At 45.0% G+C, this 27,303-nt stretch overlaps 1 protein-coding gene across 1 annotated transcript in view; it reads right to left on the bottom strand.

Annotated features, from left to right (window-relative positions):
- The window catches only part of FLNB (filamin B), a 190,255-nt gene that overhangs the window by 16,553 nt on the left and 146,399 nt on the right, over window positions 1–27,303 (bottom strand). The window contains exons 25-41 of the mRNA XM_007937271.2: window positions 26,516–26,683; window positions 25,082–25,174; window positions 24,149–24,272; window positions 23,150–23,306; window positions 21,947–22,136; window positions 19,863–20,110; window positions 15,973–16,044; window positions 15,141–15,243; window positions 14,296–14,436; window positions 11,338–11,466; window positions 10,278–10,451; window positions 9,037–9,195; window positions 8,542–8,745; window positions 7,125–7,277; window positions 6,903–7,025; window positions 1,562–1,828; window positions 470–607 (exon numbers count right to left, since the gene is read on the bottom strand). Of these exons, the coding sequence (XP_007935462.1) occupies window positions 470–607; window positions 1,562–1,828; window positions 6,903–7,025; window positions 7,125–7,277; window positions 8,542–8,745; window positions 9,037–9,195; window positions 10,278–10,451; window positions 11,338–11,466; window positions 14,296–14,436; window positions 15,141–15,243; window positions 15,973–16,044; window positions 19,863–20,110; window positions 21,947–22,136; window positions 23,150–23,306; window positions 24,149–24,272; window positions 25,082–25,174; window positions 26,516–26,683 (2,643 nt within the window). The remainder of the gene's footprint in view (window positions 1–469; window positions 608–1,561; window positions 1,829–6,902; window positions 7,026–7,124; window positions 7,278–8,541; window positions 8,746–9,036; window positions 9,196–10,277; window positions 10,452–11,337; window positions 11,467–14,295; window positions 14,437–15,140; window positions 15,244–15,972; window positions 16,045–19,862; window positions 20,111–21,946; window positions 22,137–23,149; window positions 23,307–24,148; window positions 24,273–25,081; window positions 25,175–26,515; window positions 26,684–27,303) is intronic.

The following is a 27,303-nucleotide window of genomic DNA, read 5'->3' as shown; positions in this document are numbered from 1 at the left end:
GTTCCTTCCGTAGTTTGATAACTATACTTTACTATGATTTATTTATTTTATAATCTGATGTTCTTTATTTCAAACTGTTATTCTGAGACTGGTCCCCATAAAAGGGTCCATGGTACACAAAGGTTTCTATGGAGCTCAGATGCTGAGGCTGCTATTCTGGGTAAGTCATAACTAGCCAGGGGCAGTGATGGGCAGAGAGAGGAGCTGGTCAGTGAAAAGAATGAAGACGTTGAACGAAATCATGGAACAGAGAGAGAGAGAGAGAGAGAAAGACAAACAAGGAGACAAGAACAGGAACTGTTGCCTCTTTGAGGTCTGGCTGTATTTCCCACAATTGCACTTCTAGGAGGCTCCCCATGTGACCACGCACAAACTCCTCATTTATTTTAGTTAGTTTCACGGGCGTCTATTTCTTGAAACTTTATTCCTGAACAAAGAAAATGTCCTTAGTTGGCTCTTGAGTACATACCAGGCTCTTGGGCAATATAAGACACACCACATGATCCATTTTTATGGTCATCAAATGTAATCTCGGCCTTGCTCGGACCCTCAACAGCGATGGAGAGTCCTCCGGCGCCTGCTTCCCGGGTCCAAATGCTGAACTCAGCTGCGAGCAAGCAAACAACTTGTTAGTGACCAAGCCCAGTATGGACTTCTCCCCTCTTCTTGTTAAATCTGCAGCAATGTTTTGTCTGTTGCCTGCCTTTTTCTCTTTCCCTAACTTTAAGCAGAACCCAAGCAAGAACCACCACTGAGATTTCCTAAGCACCACCAGTGATTACTAAGTTCATGGTAAACCTGGTGTCTTTCTGACCCACTCCAACCAAGCCTGAAGATGAGAATGTATAGTGTTTCCACAGATATTCCCACCAGCAACCGTCCCTGGAAGGAGCCCTTCAGATCGGTTTTGTAGAACTGTAGTGTGGTCCACAGAACATCAGCTCTGTAAGATGCTCTGGAGACAGTTTTATTACTTTGCTCCCTCTTAGAGACTCATGATGCACACTAATAAACTACAGGCTCTAAGAAAGGCCCTAAGGAAAACACTTGTTGGCTTTGGGTAAGCTATCAATTCCTAAACTTATTTAGTCACATAAAACTTTTCAAAAAGAATGCCCCGAAACACCACCTCAAGTGGTTACTTTTATGCGGCAACTTGGCCAGGCCATGTGGCACCCAGTTGCCTCTAAGTCAACTCTGGGTGGGCCTGATCCAATCAGTTGAAGGCCTTGAGAACAATAACTGAGGTTTCCTGAGAGTAGAAGGATTCTGCCTCAAGACTGTAACATAGATACCCTGTCAGTTTCCAGCCTGCCTGGGCTATGGATTTTGAATCTGCCAGCTCCCACAACTGAGTGAACCAATTTCTAAAATCTCTTGCTCTCTCTTCTTTCCTTGCTAAATATATCCAGTTGAGTGTTTCTCTGAAGAACCCTAATACACTGCCCATCTGAATTATACGTTTTCTCTTTCAAACACAGCAAAGGATGCAGATGCTCACATACACCGCCCAGGCTCAACTCTTATCTTTCTCAAGCACAAGCCTTGCTCGAATGCTCACCTGGCACTCCTGCTTCTCCCCTCTCCAGGCCGGGGCCTCCTGCCCGGACCTTGTGGGCACCGCCCTCTCCAAGTGGCCCCACCGTAAACTGGAATGGGCTGCCTGTGACATGCTGCCCACGGTACTTGACGCTGACTGTGTGAACACCCATCTCCTGGGGCACAAATCGGACGCAGTGTGAGTTCTTCCCCATGGACACAATCTCTGCCTCTGTCACACGGCCTGAGGGGCTGGTGACATGGGCCGACATGTCACTGCTGTCGATTTCTGAAAGGGGTAGGAAGTTGGGGGGGAAAGAGGACAGTTAGGGGAATGGCTTGAGCAAGGCAAGACATGCAGGGTGAGGAGCTGAAGGCAAGAGAGACACAGCCCAATGGGTGTAGGGTGCTTGGGGTTCCCCCATTCAGGCTGGATACTTCCCAATCCCTCAAACCCCTGGGCTGCTGTGGCCAGCATAGAGCAAGCAGGACCTTCAAGGCACCCAGTGCAGAGGGCATTCTAGGGATACTAACACCTCCTTGTCCCACCAAGTACTTTCATACCCACTGCCATCAAGTTGATTCTGACTCACAGCAACTCTCATTGGGTTTTCTGAGGTGGTAAATCTTTATGGAAGTAGATTGCCCAGTCTTCCTTCTGCAGTGTGGCTGGTGGGTGTGAAATGCCAATGTTCTGGTTAGCAGTCAAATGCCTTAGGCACTATGCCACCAGAGCTCCTTAGTACTTTTATAGCTGGAGCTAATTACACACAGCAGCTTCAAACTAGAGCCCAAGTTGACTGCCACAGCATGTAAACAAAATGATGATGGCTCAGATGTTTCTAGGCCACAGGTAACACCTAGACATCTGTCATGCTTCTAGGAGCTCATTCCCATATGTAGGTAAGGATAGAACATTAGGAGCCATCATCCCTTAATGCCAAGAAACCTTGGTATTTATTTTTGGGCAATAAGACAAAATGCATTTGGAGAAAAGGTGAATGTAGGCCAGCTCCAACGGTGAAGGAAACCATGCATGAGCAAAGCTTTCAGCAAACTGAAGACCAGAGGCTGCACACGTAGAAGAGTGAAGCCTGAGTCATCACACAGGGAAGCGACCACATCTGCTCCACTTGAGGTGCATGTGCCATGCTAATGACTGTGCCTACGCCGATGAGGTATAGACAGACACACTGCATGCTAGGTGATAAAGCAATGATGTCACCTTCGGCCAGGAGGAAACTGCCCTACAGGAGTGGGCTGCACAGTTCATGACTTTGGGCCCTAAGGATACAGAAAGGAAGGGAGGTTGAGGGGTGGGACATCCTACAAGGCCTGAAGCTCTGAGGATAGCTGGAAGCTGGTGAGCTCTCCTCCATTCTAGCTCATGAGAGAGGAAGGATCATCTGGGTAATGAGGGGGAAAGCAAGTCTCATCAAGAATCATCTGGTACCACTTGGAAGGGATGTAGGAGATCCTGCATAGAGAGGGAGAACAATGTGGAACAAAACTCAAAATCATTTGGAGGCAAAAAAAAAAAAAAAAAAAAAGAAGGTGTGGGGACCAGGTTTGCTGGTCCAATAAAGCCTGGTGTAACCACTGAGACTATGGCCCCTAGCTGCCCTTCAGGTCTGGACTTGAACCCATAACTGTGGTTTCCAGCCAAACAAAGTATAGGCATGTGAGTCAAACATTTACCTCAAGTAGACACACGCCCTGGAGAGAACAATCATGGGAGAAGGAAGGGCTGCTTATGCACAGGGAGATAGCTCAGGGTGCAGAAGAGTATGAAGGGATGGACACTGGGAGGAGGTAACTATGGGGAGGAAGTGGGAGGGGAGCTGCTGCATTGTAAATTTTGGTCAATGACATGAGACAAAGTATATGTGAACTGCTGTATGAAAAGTGAATTTACTTTGTAAATCTTCACCCAAATCCTAATTAAAAAAAAAAAACAAACAGGGAAAAAAAACAAAGAATCATCTGGTACCAACAACTGAAAAGACTAACAACTAGTCAAGAGCCAGGAAAAGACTTAAAAAAAAAAAAAAACCAAAACGGTTGCTGTTGTTAGATGTTGTCAAGTCAGCCTCAGTCATGGTAACCCCACACACAACAGAATGAAATCCTGCCCAGCAACTATATTGGACAATATACTATTTTGATCCACAGGGTTTTCACTGGCAATTTTCAGAAGTAAATCACCAGGCCTTTCTTCCTACTCTATCTTTGTCTAACAGCTCTGCTGAAACGTGCCCACCCCGGGTGACTCTGCTGGTATTTGAAATAGGGTGGCATAGCTTCCAGCATCACAGCAACATGCAAGCCATCACAGTGTGGCAAAGATGACCACGAGCTCCTCAAGAAACAAATAGGCAAAAGGAAAAGAAGAGATCGTTTGCAAAATAAAAAAGGCAAATGAAAACACAGTCTGAGCCATTAGTAATCAGAGAAATGAAACTGGGAACAGGATGCTGTATTTTTCCATCAGATTGGCTAAAGTGAGAACAAAAGCCAGAGCCCAGGCTTGGTGAGGGATGTACAGAAATGAGCACTGACATTTTCTGGAGGGTCGTTTGCCAAGACATCTGAAATGGGTTGGCCCAGCAATCCCACCCCTAGGCATCTGTGCTGATGTGACAGCCTGAGCTTGCAATGGCAAGTGTCCCAGTGGCACTAATTACAGGAGTTGGGGACTGAAATGAGTGTACCTGGAAGATGACAACCGAAGGATGGTCATCTGTACATGAAGTAAAATATCATATAACTGTTAAAAAGATGATGTGGAAGTACAGATGATCCTCATTATTATAGATTTGCCTACTCACTAAACCTTATATGTACCCCCTAAAGCAATACTCACAGCAATTTTGTGGTCACTTGCAGACACGCATAACCAAAAACCAAACCAAACTCATTGCCATGGAGTCAGATCCAACTCATACCAACCCCTCCTTGGGTTTCTGAGGTTGTGTCACTACGGAAGTAGATTGCCCAACCTTCCTTCTGAGGAGTGGCTGGTGCGTATGAACCATCAGCCTTCTGATTAGCAGTCAAATGCCTTAGGCACTGCGCCAGGGTGGTAAAAATTCTGAGTTGCCAGATGCACATGTTCCCAGCTAAGGGTGAGCAAGGCTGGTTCATGTTTGCTAATTCTGAGTCTCAGGGACTTTAGAGAACATGTTATTGTTGCTAGATGCCATCGAGTCAGCCCCAGACTCATGGCGACCCCATGCACAAAGGGATTGGACTATTTTGATCCACAGTGTTTTTACTGGTTGATTTTCTGGAGATAGATTTCTAGGCCTTTTATCCTTATCTGTATTTGTCTGAAAAGTCTGCTGAAGCCTTCCAATGACAGATGGATGGTGGTTGTGCATCAAACCTGGGTCTCCTCCACAGAAGGTATGAACTCTACCACTGAACCACTGGCCCCTTAAAGAACATAACTACCATACACAATAAGAGTCAACTGTATACTTTTGGGCCTGAAAAGAAGCCTACAATATAAAAGGTTAGAAATGCCACAGTGTTATGCCGTGATCCATCAATCAAAATTGAGCATTCATGTCTCTGAGGATGTTGGCATTCAGAGCCCAGATCTATGTCTCAGATGTGAACAGCTATTGCCCTGGATGGGAGCTCTGGTAGTGTAGTGCCTAAGGCATTTGACTGCTGAACAGAAAGCTGGTGGTTCAAACCCACCAGCCACTCCTCAGAAGGAAGATGGTGCAATCTACTTCCGTAGTGATTACCTCCTCAGAAACCCAAGGAGGGGTCGCTATGAGTTGGATCCGACTTGATGACAGTGAATCTAGTTTTTTTTTTTTGGATTGCCTTGGATGGCAAGATATGAGGTGACACTTATTTTCTCTCCATTTCTGAGCACAGATGACTTTTTATGATTACAAGCACCAATATAGCCTGTTATGAATTGATTGAACTGTGCCCCCCAAAAATGTGTGTCAATTTGGCTGGGCTAATATTCTCAGTATTATGTAATTATCCTCCATTTTGTGACTCAATGTAGTTATCCTATTGTGTTGTAAATCTTCACCTCTACAATGTTAATGAGTCAAGATTAGAAGCAGTTATGTTAATGAGCCAGGATGTAATTTATAGGATTTGTGTTATATCTGAAGTCAATGTCTTTTGAGATATAAAAGGGATTAAGCAAGCTAGCAGAGATGAGAGGGACCTACTACTACTACTAAGAAAGAAGAGCTAGGATTAAAGCACATCCTTTGGCCCCAGGGTCCCTGAGCTAGATCCAGGGGAACACTGATGCCAAGATCCATGGAGATCTCCAAAGACTGCTGGACCCACAGATGATGAAAGGTGGTAAGGACCTTCCTCCTAAACTGTAAGCCAACAGAACAAAAGCCTTCCTCTAGAGCTAGCACCCTAAACTTGGATTTCTAGCCTTCTAAATCATGAGAGAATAAATTTGTTTGTTAAAGCTACCCACTTGTTTTTCTATTATAGCAGCACTAGAGAACTAAGACACAGTTGTTTATGATTCTGTTTCCATATGACAGCAAAGAAACTTTACCATACGCACACGTGGTCAGTGTTGATGTGTCTACCCAGGAAGAATCCACCAAATGGAGCCAGGAAGGCAGAGTAAATAGACCTGCAGCACACTGTGTAGGAGAAACAGCTCTCTCTCTGGGAGATCACAACATGGGCTTCATCTGAACACTATATAGATTCTCCTTCGTAAGATTTGTGTAATTTCTCAACATGTGCCAGCTTCTGGGCAGAGACGCCTCAGAGCAAATCCTCTTCTGGAGGGTTCTTGATAGAAAGAATCACCCTGCAGACAGACTGTGGCCAGTGACTGCTAATTTTGCTCCATGAGGAGCAATTTTCAGCCAAAGGGCTAGCCATGGCCCTCCCAGCCTCACAGCACAGCTCTTGTTCTCACTTTAGGAAGAAAAGGGATGAATGGGAATATTTGAAGGCTCCCTCTGGGTTGCCACTTCTTAAATATTTCCAGATACCGACATCAGCAAGGCCAATTCTCTTACTAACATTATTCTGTAATCGAGAGATTACAAACTGGAAATTGGAAAGCCTGTCTGTTTCCCCGCCATGTGACAAAACAAAGCTATATTCATTTGGAAGAAGAAAAACTTAGCAGGTAAATTGGTTTATTTTCCTTGGATGGGCACCTATGCAAATAAATAGTAACAAAACGAAAAACAATACTGAAATGAAATAAAAAGATCATGCACTGGTGACTTGGATACCATGTTGGCCGCCATGCCTGGACTTGGTCCTCCACTGTTGCCATTGCCCTGACCCTTTCCCAAGAAGCTGGTGCCCCAGGGTGCCCTGACACATAAGCTCCACCAGCCTACCTGGGATTTTCAGGTTCAGGTCACAGATGCTTCCGACAGTGGCCACGGATGGGGCCCGACTGGTCCGGGTTATGCTCTCCTTAACTCTTCCCTCCCCGCTGATCTTCACAGTAAATGGGCTCCCTGCAAAAACCGAGAAGGTCCTCATGAATGGTCTGGAGGCTGCAGCATGATAGTGATAGATAACCTAAGCATCAGGGGAGGAGAAAAGACTACACGTACCAGGCACATGCTCATCAGCGAATTTGGTGGAGACGATGTAGACTCCAGGCACGGTGGGGAAGTAAGAGACCTTGCAGGTGCCATCCTCCAGGTCCTCTGTCTGGATATCTACTTTGCTGGGGCCTTCTACTGCCAAGGATATGCCGCCATAACCTACAACACAGCAGCCCATCGGGTAAGGGAAGCTCAATGAATGCAGAAAGCAAAATCCACCATTAAAGTTGAAATAGCTATTTCCAGATAGCAGAAAGAAATGGTGGCCCCTGTTGGAGAGTGCTAGGGCAAAGGACTCTGAGAAGTCCTATAAGTGAAACAACCTGCTCTGACCACAGAACCTAGTCTCGAGGACACATATTACTATCCCATGGAGTGAATGCCCACACACCTCCAAGAATGAAATTCTCATTTACTCATCCACCACCTGGGAGATTTACTGCCAGCCATGTGGTTGGGCATCTGAATTTTTAAACACTCTTCAGCTACCTCTCATGTCCAGCCAGTAAACAACTAAGTCAGCTCATATGAAGGTATAACAGCATCAAGAATCGGCAGGGAGAGGGAAAATCCCTAGACAGATTGAAAAAACTATATATATATCTATAAACCAAAGATTATTAGTGATTACCAGGGGTAACAGGGAGGGAAAAGGGGGAAGCTTTTGTTTGCAGGGCATTGAGTTTATGGTAGTTGTGCTGGAGCATTCTGGAGAAGGATAGTAATAATGGAGGCACAACGTGAAATTATCATCAATGTCCCTTAGCTACAAATGTGGAAGTTATTATTCACCACAATAAAAGTTAAAAACAGAAAAAAAGAATTGACAGGGAACATCTGCCCATTAGGAAAAGAAATTCTCTAGCCCTCTTCCCTGGGAATGTGACTGTCTAGAATTCACAAATGCAGCTGTCACTCAGAAGACAGATGACAAAGACACTGTGGGGTAAGTGGGTGGCACAACTGGGGAGAGGCCTTGTTTAATTCAAACTATCTCCAAGTGAGAACAGGAAAAGGTTCCTCATTTCCACAAAAGCACTGCTCAACTGAACATGATCCTGGCCTGCTACCTTGATATGCTTGACTTTGGGATGAGTCCAGGAGACCCTGAGAAGCTGAGAGTAATGGTAGGAGGGAGTCTAGATAATAAAACAGAGATCTGAGAGTTATTGTGGCCAGGGGTTCAAGTACCAAAAGCAGATGGGACTAATGCCTCTGGGGAGCCTCATCTATAAAAGAAAGACAGTATCTACTTCACCAGCTGTCATGAGGCTTCAATGACAATGCACGTGTAAGGATCTGCAGCTTGGAGGATACTCGGAAAGAAAAGGGAGCTGGTAGAATGAGAAGGTAAAGCAGGCTGAGCAAAAAGTAGCAGTTCCTTCTAGCTCTGGGCCTTTCCCCTGGGACCATCCCCACACACCTGCATCCCTCGTGTCCACAATGAAGTCAGACATCTCAAAAGTTCGGCCTTCCGACAGGCCGCGGCCATAGACTTTGGCTCTGCGGGCATCGCCGATCTCAGACTGGACCACCATGATAGACACAGGGCTGTTTGCCACATGGTTGCCGTTCTTCTTGATGCTGACCAGGTGTTCACCCACCTCCCGAGGGATGAAGGAGATGCCTGGACCAAAGCAAAGGTCGGAGGTTTGTAAGGGGGCAAGGGAGTAGAGGAGAGGAATGGGAGGGAGACGGAGACATGGTCACAAGAATGAAAATATGACTTTCTGGCAACTCAGTGTCCAAGTCTCTGATCAAAATCATGGAGCAGAAATACACTTGGGACTTTTACCATACATGTGACCAACAGGTTTATCACATCAGACATACCCAATGAGCTGTAATTCCTATGATAGGACTGCAAGAGTCCCCCTCCTCCCAAGAAAGATGTCCTGGCCCCACCCAGAAGGCTTACCAATGTGATTGTTGGGCAGTCTCTTGAGGAGACAGGGCTCATCACGGCCAGATGGGGCCTTGATGCTGGCCGTCAGGGTGCTGAGGTCAGTCTCACTGATATCGAGTAGGAAGTCGGCCGCAGAGCCCAACTTCACCTGAGAGCAGCGTCTGCTGTCGTCTGGGAAAACAACCCCCAACACAGCTAATGTTACACATTGCTCACCCTCTCTCCACATGCCGCTTAACAGGTGACATATAATTATCCAAAGGAAGTGAAAAAATTGTGCCTCGGACAATAAGCAGACCTAACCAAGCAGGAATGACTTCTGCTTATGCCTGGTTAAGGGGAGCTGAGAGCAATTGGAGACAGGTCCTCATGGAATACTTTCTAAAGGATTCTTGGGTAGTAAAAGGCTCTCCCACCTGCCAGCCATCCCCTTGTGTATTTCTCAGGTAAATACTCATCATGTCCCACATAGGACTGCTAGCTGCTTCACAGGCAAGCCCTGTCTCAGGGCAGGAACCTTGTCTTGTGCCCGCACTGAGGGCCTGATCCAGAACACAGCCAGTAACACAGAAGTTAAGAGGATGGGCTTTGGAATCAGATAACCTGGCTCTGAATTTCAGATTACCGACATGTAAACTTGGCTAATCCATGCCTTCTCCAAACCTTACTTTGCCATCTGTAAAATAGTCAGAAAGTCTATCTAGTAGTGTTATTCACCCTTTAGCTCATTTACATATTCACTATGTAGTACTTGAATGCCTCTAGCTAAGGACCTGCCATTTGAATGCTGAAGTCACACTGGCACAAAATAGTACCAATATCAGTATCAGTTGCCTTCAACTCAACTCTGACTCATGGCAACACCATGTGTCACAGGGCAAAACTGTACCCCACAGGGTTTTCAATGGCTGCAATCTTAAAGAAGTGGACATCAAGGCCTTTCTCCTGTGTCACAGTTGGGTGGACTCAAACCACCAACCTTTCAGTTAATAGTTGAGCATAAACCATTTGCGTCACCCAAGGAGCTGGCACAATGTAAGTACCCTCCAAATAGGAGGTCCTGTTTTTTTTCCTGGATCACCCGCTAATGAAGGAATTCAGCCAACCCCAAGGTAGACTCATCCTCAGTTCCTCCTCAAGCAATCTCCATACAATCTAAACTGAAACCAACACTTAGCCTGCTTGCCCCTGATGGGTGGGAAGAGGCGCCGAGGCACTGCTATAACCCCTTGGGAAGCCCCCAGATAACCCACCTGTGATCTTGGCTGTGAAGGGGCTGCCTGGGATGTGCTTGTCATTGTACTTGACCAATATGCTATAGTCGCCTGGCAGTGTGGGCAGGTAGGTCACTGTGCACGTCCCATCTTTGTTGTCAATGCAGCTTATTTCAGCCTTTGAGGGCCCCTCGATAGCCAGGTCCAGACCCCCTGGGAGTGGAAGCAGGGAGGGAGGTATGAGGAAGAAAGAGTGTCCTTGTTTACACAGGGACAACAACCCATCTCGGGTATCCCTGAGCCCAGGACAACAGACTAACATTTCATGTGAGCTGTGGGCAAGGGCTTGTAAGGTAAAAATTCCCATTGGAAAGACATCCTTATCAGAATTCCTCACTGCAAGTAACTTCAAAGTCCTCTCAACTTTTTAGGATGTGTGGGATGAGAAAGGGGTGGAGCTCTACACGCTAATCACACATACAGAAGGGTGTCACACACAGACGGTTATTCCTGGGAAGGAACCAGATGCCACCAGGGAAACCCAATTAGAACCACAAATTTAGAACTCTCCATGAACACAAGGGCCATGGAGCTTTATATAAGACAATAAATATCTCATGTGGGCCTGTGGAGAGATTTACACATGTGAAAAAGGAACAAAACCAAAACCATCATCAACCCTAAAACACTTAAGTTGCAGGCTAGTCACAAAATGTTTCATAGCATGAATGTGATTTCAGAGATTTCTGTTTTTGGTAGAAGATGCAAGAGCTCTAGATAAGTAAGAGACAGATTTATACAAGAGAAAAGGTAAGACAACAAACACGATCATGCAATGTTATTTTTAAAAGCTGTCCTAGATAAGGACAAGGTAGCCACAGGGAAGAAGTGGAAAGAGAGGTGTTACATTATGGGGATTGCAATGAATGTCAAGAAACAAAATGTGTACGAACTGTTAAATGGAAAACAAATTTGCTCTGTAAACTTTCACCTTTCACCCAAATCACACACACACATACACACAAGCTGGCCTAGAATCATGTCCACTTCATTCCAAATAGATGATAGGAAGCATATGAACACGCAAACGAGGCTGTACCTTCTCCTGCATCCTCGGTGACAATGGTGAAGGTAGCAGTTTTGTTGGCCACTCCATACACCAGGCCTGGACCATAAGCAGATACACTTCCACTGTTGGGGTAATTCACATAGAACTGGAGCGGGCTCTCTTGGGTTTGCAGAAGACAAACAAAACCGTGATACATTAAGGGCTGAAGGCGTATCATGGACAGTGGCATCTTAACATTTACCTAACAGCAGGCAGGCTTGGAGTCTGCTACGCAAAGGCAGAAGTCAAAAGAACCTACAGTGTGGTGAAGCCACCGTTCTAGGTACCCAAGGGTACTCAGGGATTGCTCCTTCAATTATTACATAAGAAACACAATCCCTAAGTCCACTCCACACTAGGGAGGTAGGGCAGAAGCAGGGGAATCTGGCTCAACTTGACAAATACAGAGGGAACTGCTGCATCACCTGGAGAAAGGACTCACTGGTTCTAATAAAGGAAGCAGGACAGGAAAGGCCTATTTGAAGGGTATTTGCATGCACAATGCAAAAGGTAAGGTCCTATGACCTATGGATTTCACATCTAGGAATCTGTCCCATAGAAGTGATTCCTTCTACCCACCCCCATATTTCCAGCCCTATACAAGGGCTTTTATTTCCAGAGTGCTCAGATGCACAATAGGAAAATATCCCAGAGTCCAGCAGTAACCACAACAAACAACAACAACCAGCTGCTGGGACCTCCCCCCCCCATGTGTTCCATGTGCTCTATACAATAGCTTTCAGGGACTGTGATCTTTTAGAAGTAGATTACCAAGTCTTTCTTCTGAGGAACCTCTGGGTGGATCTGAACTGCCAACCTTTTGGTTAGCAGCCAAACATGTAACTGTTTGTGCTACCCAGGGACTCCTGGTATAATAAACACGGGCCTATTCATGCAGCCATAAAAGAGAATGAGGGAGATTTGTGTGCACTTATCTATAATGTGTTGCATTAAAAATATGAAAAAGTAAGGTATTACATAATATTATTATTTCATTTCTTTAAAAACAAAACAAATTTTGAAAAAAGTTCTTTTGCAATAAAAAAAAATTCTGTGCATGTTTGTGACTACACCAAAAAAGTCTGAAAAGACATACATTTACACTTGCTACAGAAATAGAAGGGCAGCCAGGAAAGACCTTTTTACTCTCTATACATGTGTATCTTTAGAATATGTAAATAAGAGCAGATATATAATTTTGTTTTAAACAAGTTATCATATACATTATACTTCACATATATAATATTTCAACAGATATTATTTTAATATGTATAACATCTAAAGAAATATTATACACATACTCAACATTAACTCAAGCAAACTTCAAAACTGGGTGAAATATTTACAACTCCTATCACAAAGGACTAATCTCTCCAAGATTTAAATTGCTCTTAGAAACTGTTATGGAAAAGGCTAACAACCAAACAAAGAAATGCACCAAGGATAAAAACGTTCAATAGAGAGAATGAAATGTGAATGGTACTTAAACATATGGAAGCTTTTTCAATTTTATTCATAAGAGAAGTACAAATAAAGAGACACCAAGAGACTGTTTTCCAACAATGAGATTAGCAAAGATCCAAAAACTTGACAGCATACTCAACTGGCAAATCGGTGAAAACACAGGTACTCTATGGCATTGCTCGTGGGTGTGTGAACTGGAACAAGCTCTGTGAAGGGTAATCGGGCAAGATCTAGCTAAACTATACTACATCCTGTGACCCAGCAATTCTTCCTCTGGGGAAATGATGCCTTTATGAGGTCCTGTACTGTAGCATGGCTAGTGACAGGAAAAGGTGGAAAACAATGTCCTCCAGCAGGGAATTGGTTAAATACATAATGGTTCATCCAAATGGTGGAAGATTATTGAAGTGTTGGACATGGAAAGCTCTCCCGGATAAACTGTTAGATGAAAAAGCAAGGGCAGAAGCATGTGCAGAATTAGAAACAAAAAACAGTTGCCATAGAGTCAATTACAACTCACAGCAACCCCATGTGGGTCAGAGTATAACTGTGCTCCACAGGGTTTCCAGGGGCTGATTTTTCACAAGTAGATCACCGGGCCTTTCCTCTGAGGCGCCTCTGGATGAACTTGACCCTCCAAACTTTTGGTTAGCAGCCGAGTGTGTTAACTACTTGCACCACTCATGGACTCAATGTGTAGAATAGGCCACTGTTTATATATTTTTTAAAAAAGAGGGTGGTGGTGGTGGTAGTAGTTGGGGGGGGGGTCCTAAAATCTGTATTCTTGCTACTTGCAGAATTTTTAAAGATACTCTGAAAATTGAACATAAAAAAATGAAGAGTCAGGTTCAAAGAGAGGGTAGATTGGGATATGGGTGAAAGGGAGACCTTTCATTATATCACTTTTTATTTTCAAGTCATGTGAATGTGTTATTACCTACTCAAAATACTGAAGTAAAATATTAAATGATATTTAATCAAAAAGAAAAAGAACAAGAACACTGTGTTGGCTGATGGAAACAAAACTGGAGCTAGCTTTCCTTGTCAAGGGTCTGTGACAATCAGGCAGTTTGTCTCTCTCTCTCCCAGTCACGCTTCATGACTTCTTCTCTTGCCTCAGTCTTGCTCTAATCCCCCATGCCTTGGAGGGTTCCGTAGGCCAGGCTGGAAAGTCCCTCCCCGCTTATCACATTTTTCTCCCAGCTTACCCTATGGTAACACTTAGCATGGTGAAGTGACAAAGACAAACAACCCTGCCCCTGAGGGCCTGCACTGTGACTCAGGACGCTGAGGGGCAGCATTCCTTCTGGAAACTGCTGAGGTCACAGGCTGCTTTGTTTCACAGGAACAATAACACTGCTTTCCCAAACCTGTCACTAAGAACCATACCATGCACAGAGGCTGACCTGTACATCAGCAAACCTCCCAGATTTCCAGGCCCTAAATCACGGAGTCTTACTGGGCTGCTGGCCAAGCCCGACTCACCAGGGATGTGGCTTCCCATGTATTTGATGTGCATTTCATGCAGCCCGACCTCCGTGGGGGCGTATCTGACAGTGACTGTGCCATCCTTGTTGTCCACAATCTCAGGGGTGGCTGTCTTCCCAGAAGGCATGTGCACCTCCCCTAAGAGCACAGGGAGATAAGACGATGAGCCCCATTGGCCACTTTCCCGGGAGAGTCTTAATGTGAAGGGCAAGTAGCCTTCAAAGTCACAATTTTCACACCCAAGAATAGTCACTGCTGCCCCAAATGCACCAGTCTCACAGTGGCAAAACAGGAGACCTATTTGCCTTTACCCGGGTTGCCTCTGGCCTCCACAAAATGCAACAGGCAGCTCTTAAGTAAACAGTTTTCTACAACTAACAAATTGGAAGCTCCATCAGGATTTTAGGAGACCACGAAACCAGTAACATCAATACAGAGTCAATTCAAAGAGAAGCAGGTATGAAAAGCAGACTGGAAAAAGAAAGTAATTCCTGTACAGTAGAGCCCAGTGCCAAGGTCAAATTTGGCAAAGCTGGAGATTAGGAGACGGCAGAAAAAAGTGGGCAACAGAAACGTGACAGCCAAGAATTCTCTCTAAACACAGCAGTTCTAGGCCCTCTCAAGAATGTGATGCAAGTTATGAATGAACTGCCTCTTCAGAGAAAACTATACACACACAGAATATTCTATAATCTCAGAGTCTCATGAGTCAACCTCCTAATTCAAGAACCAGAGGTGCTGGTTTAAGGATCCCTGGGCTGGCGGAACCACCCTCCAGCACAGTTCTGGAGAACCAGTGTGAGGGAGTGATACAGCAAGACAGCTTTCACAAGAGTGCTTACCGGTAATTTCTCCTTTCCTGACGGCAAATGGGATGACCAAGTCGAAAGGCTTAAATCCGAGGCCGTTCATGTCACTCACTGGGACATAGGCCTCTTCAGTTACCTAAAACCAGGAAGCAGTGGTCACTGGGAAAGGCTGACAACAGAACAGGCTAGGGAAGATACAGGGGGCAGAGCAGCTAGTAATTTCGCAAGCCAGCAGAGCCGAGATTTGGGGATGTGGCTACCCATGGGGTACAGATTTTGTCTACTGACCCGGGGTGCAGGGCCGAACCTAAAGGATTTGAGTCATGCTGACCAATTGCTAGAAATCACTCGGCAGTTTGCTTGTAAAATTCCCAGCAATGCCCCCAGGAAAGAGGAAAGGTAAGAGACAGCAATGTCTGTGAGTCCCAAGAGGCTCCACCTGGAAAGGTTTAGTTGCTTGTGGCCTGGAAAAGAAGGTGCATTTAATTGGCAGCGAGTAGCAGCAGTGGCTTTCCCCTTGAACAGAAACCAAATGTGCAAGTGGCGGCTTTGAGAATCAGCAGGAGGGCTGAACACAGCTGTCCATCTTTTTCTTTACACACGGAGAGAAACTGTGCCGAGCGTGATCACATACATGACGGGATGGGGGTGAGAGGGGTTCATGGAGTGCGTACGATGACACCAGGGTAGATCTTATCACAGAGAAAGCAGGGGTTGTTGTGATGGGCTGATCAGTGGGGAAGAAATGAATGACCAGGACACCAGGAGGGCTTAAGCAGTCCCCAGAAGCAGGCTGTAGCTTTTCTGAAATGAAGGCCAAGTCAACACAGAAATGCAAAAGGGGGGCGGAAAAAAAAAAGTGTACCCAGGGCCTGAATCCAGGGGGACATGCATTTACCGGTGCCTCCTCCACGGCTGTGACTTCCCCATCTGTGGCCTGGGTTGAGTGGCAAATGGAGATTAGTTGGGAATCACATTGGAGGGATACCGCTACTCAGTAGATTCTACAACCTAAGAGCTGCTTCCTCCCGCCTGCTTCGTCTTGCACTGCAGTGAGCCACACGCTCCAGCAGCAGTGTACATTCTTACTACCCTTTGGAGACCAAGTTGGTGTGCTCTCCTTGAATGTCAAATCCACATGCCCTTTGAACTCACAAACCCACTTCCAGGAAGCAGGCCTGTAGAAATACTGACAGGACACAGATGTGTGATATGTGCAAGGAGTCTTTCCGGAACCCAATGTGATAAGGGAATACTAGAAGCAATCAAAATGTCTCTCTGTAAGGAGGGTCTGTTAACTACATGAAGGTAAATTCAGAAGAAGCAGTTGTTGTTGTTGCTGTTGTTAGGGTGCTGCCCAGTTGGCTCTGACTCATAGTGATCCTATGCACAACAGAATGAAACACTGCCCAGTCCTGCGACAGTCTCACAAAGCTTGCTACACGTGAGCCCATTGTTACAGCCACTTTGTCAATCCAGTTAGTCTTAGGAATTACACCATGGAATGGTATCTACTGCATATTGAAAGGAATAAGCAAGATGCAAAACAGTATGTTTGTTGTGATCCCATGAACAAAACAGAAGCTTTTGTTGTGTAAATGGCAAAGTTTAACATTGGTCATCTCTACAACATGGAATCGGGAACCAAACCAAAACCAAAGTCACTGCCATCTAGCTGTTTCTGACTGACAGAGACCCCCCCTCGGGTTTCTAAGGGTATGAATCTTTACAGAAGCAGATTGCCTTACTTTTCTTCTGTGGAAGGGCTGGTGGGTTCAAACCACTGAACTTTCTAGCCAAATGCCTTAATCACTTCACTGCCAGGGTGCCTTTGAATTGGGAAAGAGGACTCTTTTTTCCTTGATAAATGTCTAAGGGGCTAATGTTTTAAAGTTTTTTTTTTTAAATATAAATTAATAAAACATAAAGTCCTAGACTTCATACTCCTGACCCTACTGACCTGATAAGGAAGGGATCCCAATGGCTCCCTCAGCCTCTTCTGTCATGACAATAATAAGAACTGAAGGCTTCCTCTAAGTTGGAATGTGCCATGTTAATCCTTTTTGTGTATTTTGGCATCTGCAGAAAGGGTGCGGGGCTTCCCTCACAGAGGCATCTTTGTAAGCTTCTGCATTTGCAAAGAGCCCAGTCCCCCACTTCCAGGGCCCTCTCAGATCAGGGCTATGTAAGGGAGCATCTGCCATAAGGCTCAAAGTGATGGCCTTCGATCCAAAACATCTCAAATGCTGAGCCACGGCGTGATAAGCTTCTAAGTCAGTGACTTCTTGTGCTACCTCTGTGTGATGTATGTAACTGAATCAGGAAGCTATGGGTCTCTTTGAGACATCTTCTAGGAGTGTAGTGCTAGGTGTTCACACCCTCCATGACCCAGGTCTACAGAGGGAGGCACAGAGTCTACTGAGTGGAAGACAATGAATAGAAGTCCCCGCCAGCCTTCTGGTGAGCAGTCAAGTGCCTTAGCCACTATGCTACCAGAGCTCCCTTAGCTAAGATAGTCTGGAAAAAGCTCAGAACGGAAGAACGAAGACCAAGATCAGGTCTCGTGGGTGATCATCATCTTCTGCCTTCAGCAGCAGTTTAGAGACAATGTGTATACATACAAAAGCATCTTTTTGTGATTATGTTAGCTGCCATCTGATAGCGCCTGACTTATTGCAACCCAATGCACAACAGGATGGGACTACTGTGATTCAGAAGGTGTTTTTTTTGGATCTATATGGTTTCCATTGGTTGATTTTCAGAAGTGGATCACCAGACCTTCCTTCCTAGTCCATCCTAGTCTGGAAGCTCCGCCAAAATCTGTTTAGCAACAGAGCAACATGTAAGCTGCCACTGATGGATAGGTGGTGGCTGTACATGAGGTGCATTGGCTGGAACAGAATTCGTGTCTCTACCACTGAAGTGTCACTCCCTGTACTAAACTAGTAGGTAACATTTATTCCAAATTAGATTGGTGGCCCCACTTCAGGGTTCTGGCCTGCCTGCTAAAACGGTCCTCAATATTTTGACACTGATTTTCACACTCAAACCCCTCCAATGTGGTCTCACACTCCCAGTGTATTGTACCTCTGCCCGGTGGCTGCTCTTCCATTGTGCCCAATTCTAACCAATCAGATAAAACTTGCCATGGCCTAAAACCAGACTATTAAAATTGCAATGGTAATCCTTCTCTATAAACAAGAAAAGCATTAGCTTTCTAGCTGCCTATCTCCTCTGCAGGAGAAAAACACTTGTAAGTGAACAATGTCAACAGTTGATAAGTATTTACATACTTGAGACATAAGAGAGCCTCCCAGATCTCTGGCAAAATGTTTACAGATAAACAAATGTCTAGGAAAGGAAAAAAAGCTGCAACAGATTATACACTGGAAAAGATTCTGGGCTTCTGTTTAAAATGGAGTCAATCCTCTTGCCCTTCTCCTCTGCCACACAGAGTGCAGTAATTAGAAGGTGGTCTGTAGGCTGTGCATGGGGCACAGTCATCAAGGGCCTATGAATCTTGTGATCAAGCATGGCTGCTGCCCTCGGCATAGAAGGACACTGGGTGAGGGAGATGACTCGGCACTAGGTGGCTGTCCAGAGTGGCTTTGGGTTCTCGATCTGCTGCTGTACCTCTGAAAGTTATCTAGGGCACTGCTTTCCTCATTTGTAAAGTAGACAACAAATTTAAGGAACTATCTATATGGAATCAAACTAACAGCAACTTGAAAGAGCAGATAAAGAACTTAGGGAGCAGTGACTTTATGTTAATGGGTTTATAACTTTATGTGAAATGAGCGAGGCAGAGTGAGAATGGTTACACAACCTGAAGACGCAATCAGTGCCACTGAATCGTGTGTGTAGAAACTGTTGAAGTGGTGTATGTCCTGATGTGTATATTCTCAGTAACAACAAAAATAAAACAAACTGTTAAATTAAAACAGTCAACGACGCTGGTTTTGCAGGTCAAATGAAATAATGCACCTAACCCCTCTCCTAGGTGAAGAATCTTAATTGTAGAGGAAGATCTCAAAGTTACTCAGAACGGAAAATTAAAGGTGTAGTGCCTAAGGCATCTGACTGCTAACCAGAAGGCTGGCGGTTCAAACCCACCAGCCACTCCTAGGCAGGAAGGTTGGGCAATCTACTTCCGTAGAGATACCACCTCAGAAACCCAAGGAGGGGTCACTTTGAGTTGGATCTGACTTGATGGCAGTGGGTTTTTGGTTTAATCATTCTCTAGCCCATAATGGCTTCCTTCCTTCCAGATGTCCCTAGTTTCAAAAGACCAGGTACTCCCCCCTCATTAGCAAAATTTGGACCTTTCCAAAACACAATGAGAGGAACTTTGAGTCCTGGAATATGAGAGTCAAGTCACCAGACTAAACAGCAACGTCCCTCCTCTAGCCATGGAGAATGGCCATGCAGATGGGGAAGGAACTAGCAGGAGAGGATGAGAAACTGTAATGTTTTACTTATAAACATTTTTTATAAAACTGTATCTTTTTGCACTGGGCTTAGGCCAGGATACTGCCTGAGTCCCTTGGTAGCCAGTAAGATTCCCTGAAAGCACTTAGAACCAAAAGGTCTTGGTTTCCACAGATTACTCTAGGATTCTACAAAGTTAGGACTGCTTAAAAAAAAAAATTTTTTTTTAAAGGGAAAATCGTAGAAGCTGAAATCCTAGCCAGGGCTCAATAAATGGTGGCTGTTTTTGCTTACAGCTGTCTTCTCTGAAGTAGGAATGTGCCTTACCATGACCGTGAAGGGGCTGTTGGGAATATCAACGCCACCAAAGCGCACATAGATCACGTAGGTGCCTGGCTTGGCAGCTGTGTAGAAGATGTCATACGTGCCATCCTCATTCTCAATGACATCGGCCTCGGCCTCAGTGCCATCTGGGGTCAGAACTGTGCAGGTCACTTTCCCCTTCCCGGCGGTCTTGGCATCAACAACAAAGCCCACCTCCTCACCGGTTTTCACGGTGGAGGCGATTCCAGGACCTGGAGAGAGAGAAGTTCAGGATGCATCAGCTATGGACATTTGCTCTGGAGGGTTCAGAACAAATCACACTCATTCATGCTGGGCCTGTAAATGTTAGCCCTTCAATTGCTGGCACACAGAGCTGGGGCCCAAAGATCACTTGGGGGAAGGTGCTGTGCAAGGGAGTATTCTATCAATTTATTAAATAAGGAGTACTTACAAACTCTGAGTATCAACCAAATGTTAGACCTGGTTCACCAGTATTCAAAGGCATGGGGCTAAAGGTCAACTTTGATGATCAAACATATATTGGGCATTTTCTAAGTGCCAGGTATAGAAAAAGGTGAGCAAGACACAGTCCCTGCTCTCAAGAAGCTTGCAGTCTAAAGGCAGATGGATAAAGCACCAAGAATGGCAGCTAACTGCCATGGAAACACTGAGGGGGACTAAGTTCCAGGAGAGAGAACCAATAGTTCTTAGAGAATTGTCATGCTCTGAGAGCATTTATATCCCAGAGTTGCCACAATGACAGAGGGTTTCCTGAAAACAAGGGGAAATGGCTGACTTCTGATGGGTACTCTTGGCTAGGACAGACTTAGAACCCCTCTCCAGAGACCAGTCTCTCTTCTCTATCTGATTTGTGGCACCTTTTTACAAAGGATTTATACAATATCAGGTAGTGCAGCAAATGTGCACCCAAAGCACACTGACAAAAATAAATGAATTATGTAGGAATAAGGAGTCACAAACCATCCTGCTCAGTCAGAGAACAGTGGAAGAGAAGAACAGAGCCATTCTGTGGAAGGCCTTGAATGACAGATCAAAGGTGTGGCCTATAACAACATAGCAAATGTCATCAATGTCCTTGAGCTGTAAATGTGGAAGTTGCTATGTTGGTGGATATCTTGGTGTGTATGTTTTCACTACAAAAAAAGAAAACAGAAAAGAAAAAAGAAAGATGTGGCCTACAGGAGCCCCAGGCTGAGCAGAGTGTTCAATGGATTCTGCTGGCGCTGGGGTGGAAGTAAAACCTAAAGGACTAGGCAAGGAGGAAGTCCCTGCCAACCGTTAACCCTCAGGTGAGCAAGACAATCTAGTCTGTCAATGGCAAATAGACTTAGGAACCGTCAGACTGACCAGTGTTTCAAAATTTCTCAACTTTGGCCCTAGGTGAGCAGAAACAGTGTCAAGGTGAGCAATTTAAAACCTTGTCCTGAAAGCCAAAAGATATTCTCCAAAATCAGTTTTTCACTTAAAGAAAATTTGTTTTAATGCACAGATGGTAATTCATGTTTTGAAATTAGCCTGAACATCCACAGACCTGCAAGAGGTGTTTTCAGAGAATGAACAAACTGTGTTTTCATCTTAGAAATTAAAGAAATTGTATGCTCACGGAAAAGTCCTGGGGGAGTGAGACATAAGTCTTGAGAAAAAATCTGGATTCTTTAATGTGTTTCTCTAATGCTGACCTGCAATGCCCTTGACCCCATGGCAGAAATCTGCTGCTTTTTGTGGGACTCACCATCACAGTTGACATCTCAATAAACATACCCACTTCAAAAGTGATAAAATAGTAGCTACGGTGTGCCAGGCACTGTCCTAAGCATTTTTCATGCTTAACCTCATGTAATCTTTGCAATAAGCCTGTGGAACACTCTCTGATCGTTTAAAGAGCTTCATGAATATAAATGTTCCCAATAAAGATCTTCAGTCTAAAGCTAACTGAAGCTCAGAGCTACTGAACAACTTGCTCTGATCATACAGCTACGAAGTGGCAGAAAAGGGCTAGCTCCCAGCTTTCTGACTCCAAAGCTTCTGAATCCATACTCCTGACCTTCATGCTACACTGCACTCACCAGTGGCCAGACACTTGCTGGCATCGCCTGTCTGGGTCGCCCGGATGCGGTAAGGAGAAAATGGAATGTCGTCCCCGCCATAGGTGACCCCAATTGAATAGCGTCCGGTCTTGTCAGGGATGTAGGTGACAGCGTATGTGCCATCTTTGTTATCTTGAACAATGGCTCTTTTGGGTTTTCCCTCTTGGTCCTGTGGATCACAGAAAAATACTCTTTAGGGTGTTGTCAAGATGTAGAAACATTTTGCTTTTTTATTAGCACCTCTAGTGGGAGGGCATGGTTGCTTAATATATCTTTGGTAGCAACAGAAGATCATAGATCTCTTTAACACTGTGACAGTCACAGTCAATTTTTAATAACATTTTTGGCAAATGAACAAATAGTGTTTTTCTTCCAAATCCACTGAAATTTGGGGAGGTAAGTACGGTAGAAGCTACTCATATGCCACCACATCTGTTCTTCATTTTCTCATTAGTAATAGGACCCTAACTGTTAACTAAGCAAATTGAATGACGAATACAAGATTGCATTTCCTAGCACTCCTAGCCACTAGGTATGTACATGTGGCATATGACCAACTTTTGATAAATGGGATGAAAGTAGAAGTCTTATAAGGGTCTTCTGATAGGGCTGCTTAAGGGAGTTGATTGAATCAACAAAGTTGATTCCTCTTTTCGGACTGCCATGCATATAGGATGGCTGGAGCATTGGCAGCCTTTTTGGTCCACGAGGAAACCTTTAGAAGCCACGTGCTACGACAGATAAGTAGAGAGCTAAAGTCTGCTTCCTTGATGAGCCATGGTGCCACCTAGGTGGCTTACCTAGGTGGCAAGCATCACTCTTATAAAAACCTTTTTATAAGAGAAAATAACTCCACATGTGTAAGACACTCATATTTTGCAATTTACATGATACACACAGAACTTCATCCTAACTGGCTGGATCCAATGAGCAATTCAAAACATTTTTAAAAAAACTATACAAAGATATAATTAAAAAGGAAAACATGTCAGGTTTACCAGAACTTGGTGGTTAGAGCTATAGTCTCAAACCTTTCTCAGTGAATTTGTTTATTCACCTTTAAAATCTAATCAACAGTTCCACCAGGTCAGAAAATGATTACTAAAACTCTTGTTTTTATCCCCAGCCAAGAAATTAGTTCCTATCAATGAGGTTTGACTCCAGAGAGTAACTCAAAGTTACCGTTATCTGAACAGCAAGAAGGCCTTCCCCAGCATCTCTGGCGTCGATTGCAAACTCCACAGGCAGACTGGCAGGCACACCATAGGAACTGAGGCCAGGGCCACTGGCAGTCACTTTGCTGGCATCATAAGTGGGAAGGACTTTGACCTTAAAGGGACTTGACACACACACATCCTGGTCAGGATACATGTCAATCTGGCAACATCTGACCTCTCTTACACATAGACACTGGAAGTGAAAGGAGATTTCTACAGCAGATGAGACACTTAGTTTAGTTTAAGTGCCTTAAGTCCAGAAGAAATTTATAACCACGAGGCACTGTTATACAATAGACTAGCTTTGCCCTGACCAAATGTGTTCCATGGCATACAATCTGGGGATGAAGGGCTCCCAAATTAATTTGGGAAACACAGAGTTAAATACATTTAACCCACTTTTGTTGTGCTAAGAACAGAATATAAAGAAAATATTGGGACTTGAGTGTTACTATTTTATCTCATCCTCTCTTACTTTCTACAGAATGCTTTATAAGGTACACGGTCTAATGGCAAAAACCAAACCGAACACACTGCCATCAAGTTGGATCTGACTCATAGCGACCCCTCCTTGGGTTTCCAAGGCAATATCACTATGGAAGTAGGTTGCCCAACCTTCCTTCCAAGGAGTGGCTGGTGGGTTTGAACCTCCAGCCTTCTGGTTAGCAATCAAATGCCTTAGGTGCTATGACATCAGAGCTCCTGGCCTATCCACAAAGTAATACAAAAATGTGATTTATAAATTACATATTTTTATGTAGCTGGGAGCTCTGGTAGCATAATGCCCAAGGCACTGATTGCTAACCAGAAGGCTGGCGGTTCAAACCCACCAGCCACTCCTCGGAAGGAAGGTTGGGCAATCTACTTCTGTAGTGATACCACCTCGGAAACCCAAGGAGGGGTCGCTATGAGTTGAGTCCGACTCGATGGCACATAACAACAACAACAAGGGTCAGTAGCTTACCTGCGAGGGATCTCTTCATCAGCATATTTGACAGAGACCATGTAAGGCCCCTCCTGGGATGGGGTGTACGTCACTGTGTGTGTGCCATCCCCATTATCCACCACGTTCACTGGCTCCACCAGGCCTGAGGACAGAGATGGGAGGTCTGAGGACTGACCTGGCCTCCCCTTCATTCCACCTTGGGCAGAGTTTGAAAAGAGATCACATCCATCCCCAAGAGCTACTGGTTTCCACTGATAAGCAACATAAAGGCAAGCAAGCCATGATCATGGGCCTAAGGAATCAGAGAGAGACAGGATCCCCAATTCACGGCTGCAGAAATGACCCCAAGACACATTTAGCTTTTTGTTGGCTAGAGTATACTCAGTCTGTCCTAGAGCATAATAATTAAGGAGACCACCTGCGCTTGTTACTAGAGGGGTGCAGTGGAGATGCATGTTGTAGACATAATCTATCTTTTCAAGCTGGTTAGGCATGCTTAGGATTTAGCAATTTTACTCATTAGCTGAGAAGGGGCCAACACAGTCCAGAACTCTAAATTGTAAAAATTAACCAACGAGCTGGCCAATTAAGACTTGTGGCCACTTTTGAGCAAAGATCACTATGGGCCAGCATGCTGGGTGCAAGTGAAGGGCAGGAGAGGGCACCAATCTCATAGGGCAGGGTGGGGGGGGGGTGGGCCCTCAATGTGACACCTGTGGGGGTTGGTTAGAGATCATGCTAAAGTGTAATCAAGGCATGCATTAGGTTAGTAGAGTCCAGATCCAGTTCTGACCATGAGAGTCAATGGATAACTACAGGTAGGTTACTCAAAGGGTGGCACAATCATTAAGCAAAGCAGATGAGGCAATACAAGATTATTTTATAGGTGAGGCCAGCAAGAAACAATTAGGTTACATAAATTAGAGCATCAGCCAATAGGAAAATGCAAACCTGTCTCCATAAAGTCACCCTTCGGGTCACCTTTAAAGAACTCTGAAATGGCTTTCAAGGGGCTGCGCCATGACTGGGAATCCGTCTCATCAGCTAAAATTAAAAGGCTGTTATTTGAGAGTCCTCCATAATAGAGGCAGAGATCTAGGTAAATTGTCTCTGTTCTATTATACACACACAGGTCTTGGAGCCCGATGACTTTGTAGAATCAGATTCCTGCCCCATGACCTCATTTCCCACAAATCACTTCTGCCCTGAGCTTCAAAGGGCATCACCTCCCACTGAACCCTATTAAGGAAAAGGTTCTTCTTCAAAGAAGGAAGCCCTCATTTGCCACTTCTACTGTGGAGCCAAGAAACACATCACTGGGAAAAAATTCAGATTATTTAAGAAATTAGGAGAATAGTACTTTGGAAATGCTGGAAGAGGAAACGTGGTCACTTACCAAAAAAGGCAAGTTTCAATGCACTTCAGGGCTTTGTCTCAAAATGGCCTGCTAACCTTACCGAACCCAAATTCCAGGCTGACAACAGGGCGGGCCAAATTGCCAAGGTCCGTTCCCCAAGAGACACTCTCTCTCCAGGGAACTGGGTTGAGTACCTGTCATTTCTAGACATTCTGGGTGCATGCCAGGTGAGCACCAAAGTATCCCACAGAGACAGCTAGTACCTCTGAACTCACCACCCACTCAAATCCGGGCAAACCCCAGTCACCCCTATACACAATGAGACAGCTGCAGCAATATTATATATGAGAAGCCAAACACTCCTTGCTTCATTTAGCTACTTTAAAAAAAACTGAAGAAAAAAAAAGTATTAAACAAAGTAGCCCTGATGACACAATGGTTAAATGCTTGGCTGCTAACCCAAAGGTCAGCAGTTCAAACCCACCAGAGTGGCTCCACGGGAAAAAAGAGCCTGCACTCTGTTCCCATAAAGATTACAGCCTAGGAAACTATATGGGGCAGTTCTACTCTGACACTTTGATCACTATGAGTTGGAATCAACTCAACAACATACAACAACAACATTACGAAAGGGGGAAAAACACAGACCACTGAAGACATAACAGCCCTGCCTACTTTCATGTTGTTGTTGTTGTTGTTGTTTGCCATCGAGTCGGCCCCGACTCATAGCGACCCCTCCTTGGGTTTCCGAGGCAGTATCACTACGGAAGTAGGATTGCCCAACCTTCCTTCCGAGGAGTGGCTGGCGGGTTTGAACCGCCAGCCTCCTGGTGAGCAGTCAAGTGCCTTAGGCACTATGCTACCAGAGCTCCTACTTTCATGTAGGCACGTTTATCATTTAGCTAAAATACTGAACAGTGAAGTCATCTAAGAAATTTAAGTTCAAGATCAAAGTGCTTGCCCTGGATCATGGCTGCCCCTACTCAGGCAGGTGAAACGGCAGTGGGAAGGTTGGAAGATATACTTACCTCGTGGGCCCAGGACCCTCACTTCCAGTGGGGCCAGGCCAGCCTTGCTGCTGTCCACCGTGAAGGACTGCAGGACGTGGGCTCGGACACCCGAGCCCAGCCCTGGACCGGCTATCTTAACCTTGCTGGGGTCAACGACATCCTTCACAGGAACTCTGAAGGGGCTGCCTGGAAAAGAGGTCACAGGATTCTGAGCACAGCATACCAACAGCCCAGAGTCCCATCAAATGCACGCCCAGAACAGCACAGTTGCTCCGGCCTGACACCTCGACTGTGTGAGCTTCAAATGTACTTCTTGACGTGCTTTGTGTACACCTATGTGTTTACTCATCTTTTTCCCACAGTGATTACAGAGCACTGACTATGCCCACATACTTTGCCTCTCTGTATGACAGACCCCACAGGAGACACTGGGAATCTCTGCTTCTTTTTTTATTTCCTCTCTTTCTTTTCCTTAAATATGTAAGTAGCCAGTCAATTTTATTAATCTTTTTTTTTTTTTTAATTGTGATTTGGGTGAAAGTTCATAGAGCAAATTTATTTTCTATACAACAGTTCATACACATTTTGCTTCATGACATTGATTGCAATCCCCAGAGCGTAACAGCTCTCATCCCACTTCCTCTATGCCTCTGACTCTTTGAGGGTGTCAATTTTTAGGACCACTGAAATGTGGAAAATGTAGGGAGATCAGGATTTGCAGGAAAAGCAGTAAATAGAGGAACAGGGTAGAGCCAGAGACCTTCATGGGATTTCCCCTAAGGGGGGCACTAAATAAGACCTCCTGA

This window comes from Orycteropus afer, unplaced genomic scaffold (genome assembly GCF_000298275.1).
Source record: "Orycteropus afer afer isolate SDZICR_OR568_19922 unplaced genomic scaffold, OryAfe1.0 scaffold00041, whole genome shotgun sequence".
NCBI classification, from domain to species: Eukaryota; Metazoa; Chordata; class Mammalia; order Tubulidentata; family Orycteropodidae; genus Orycteropus; species Orycteropus afer.
This window is presented reverse-complemented; position numbering and strand designations above follow the sequence as displayed.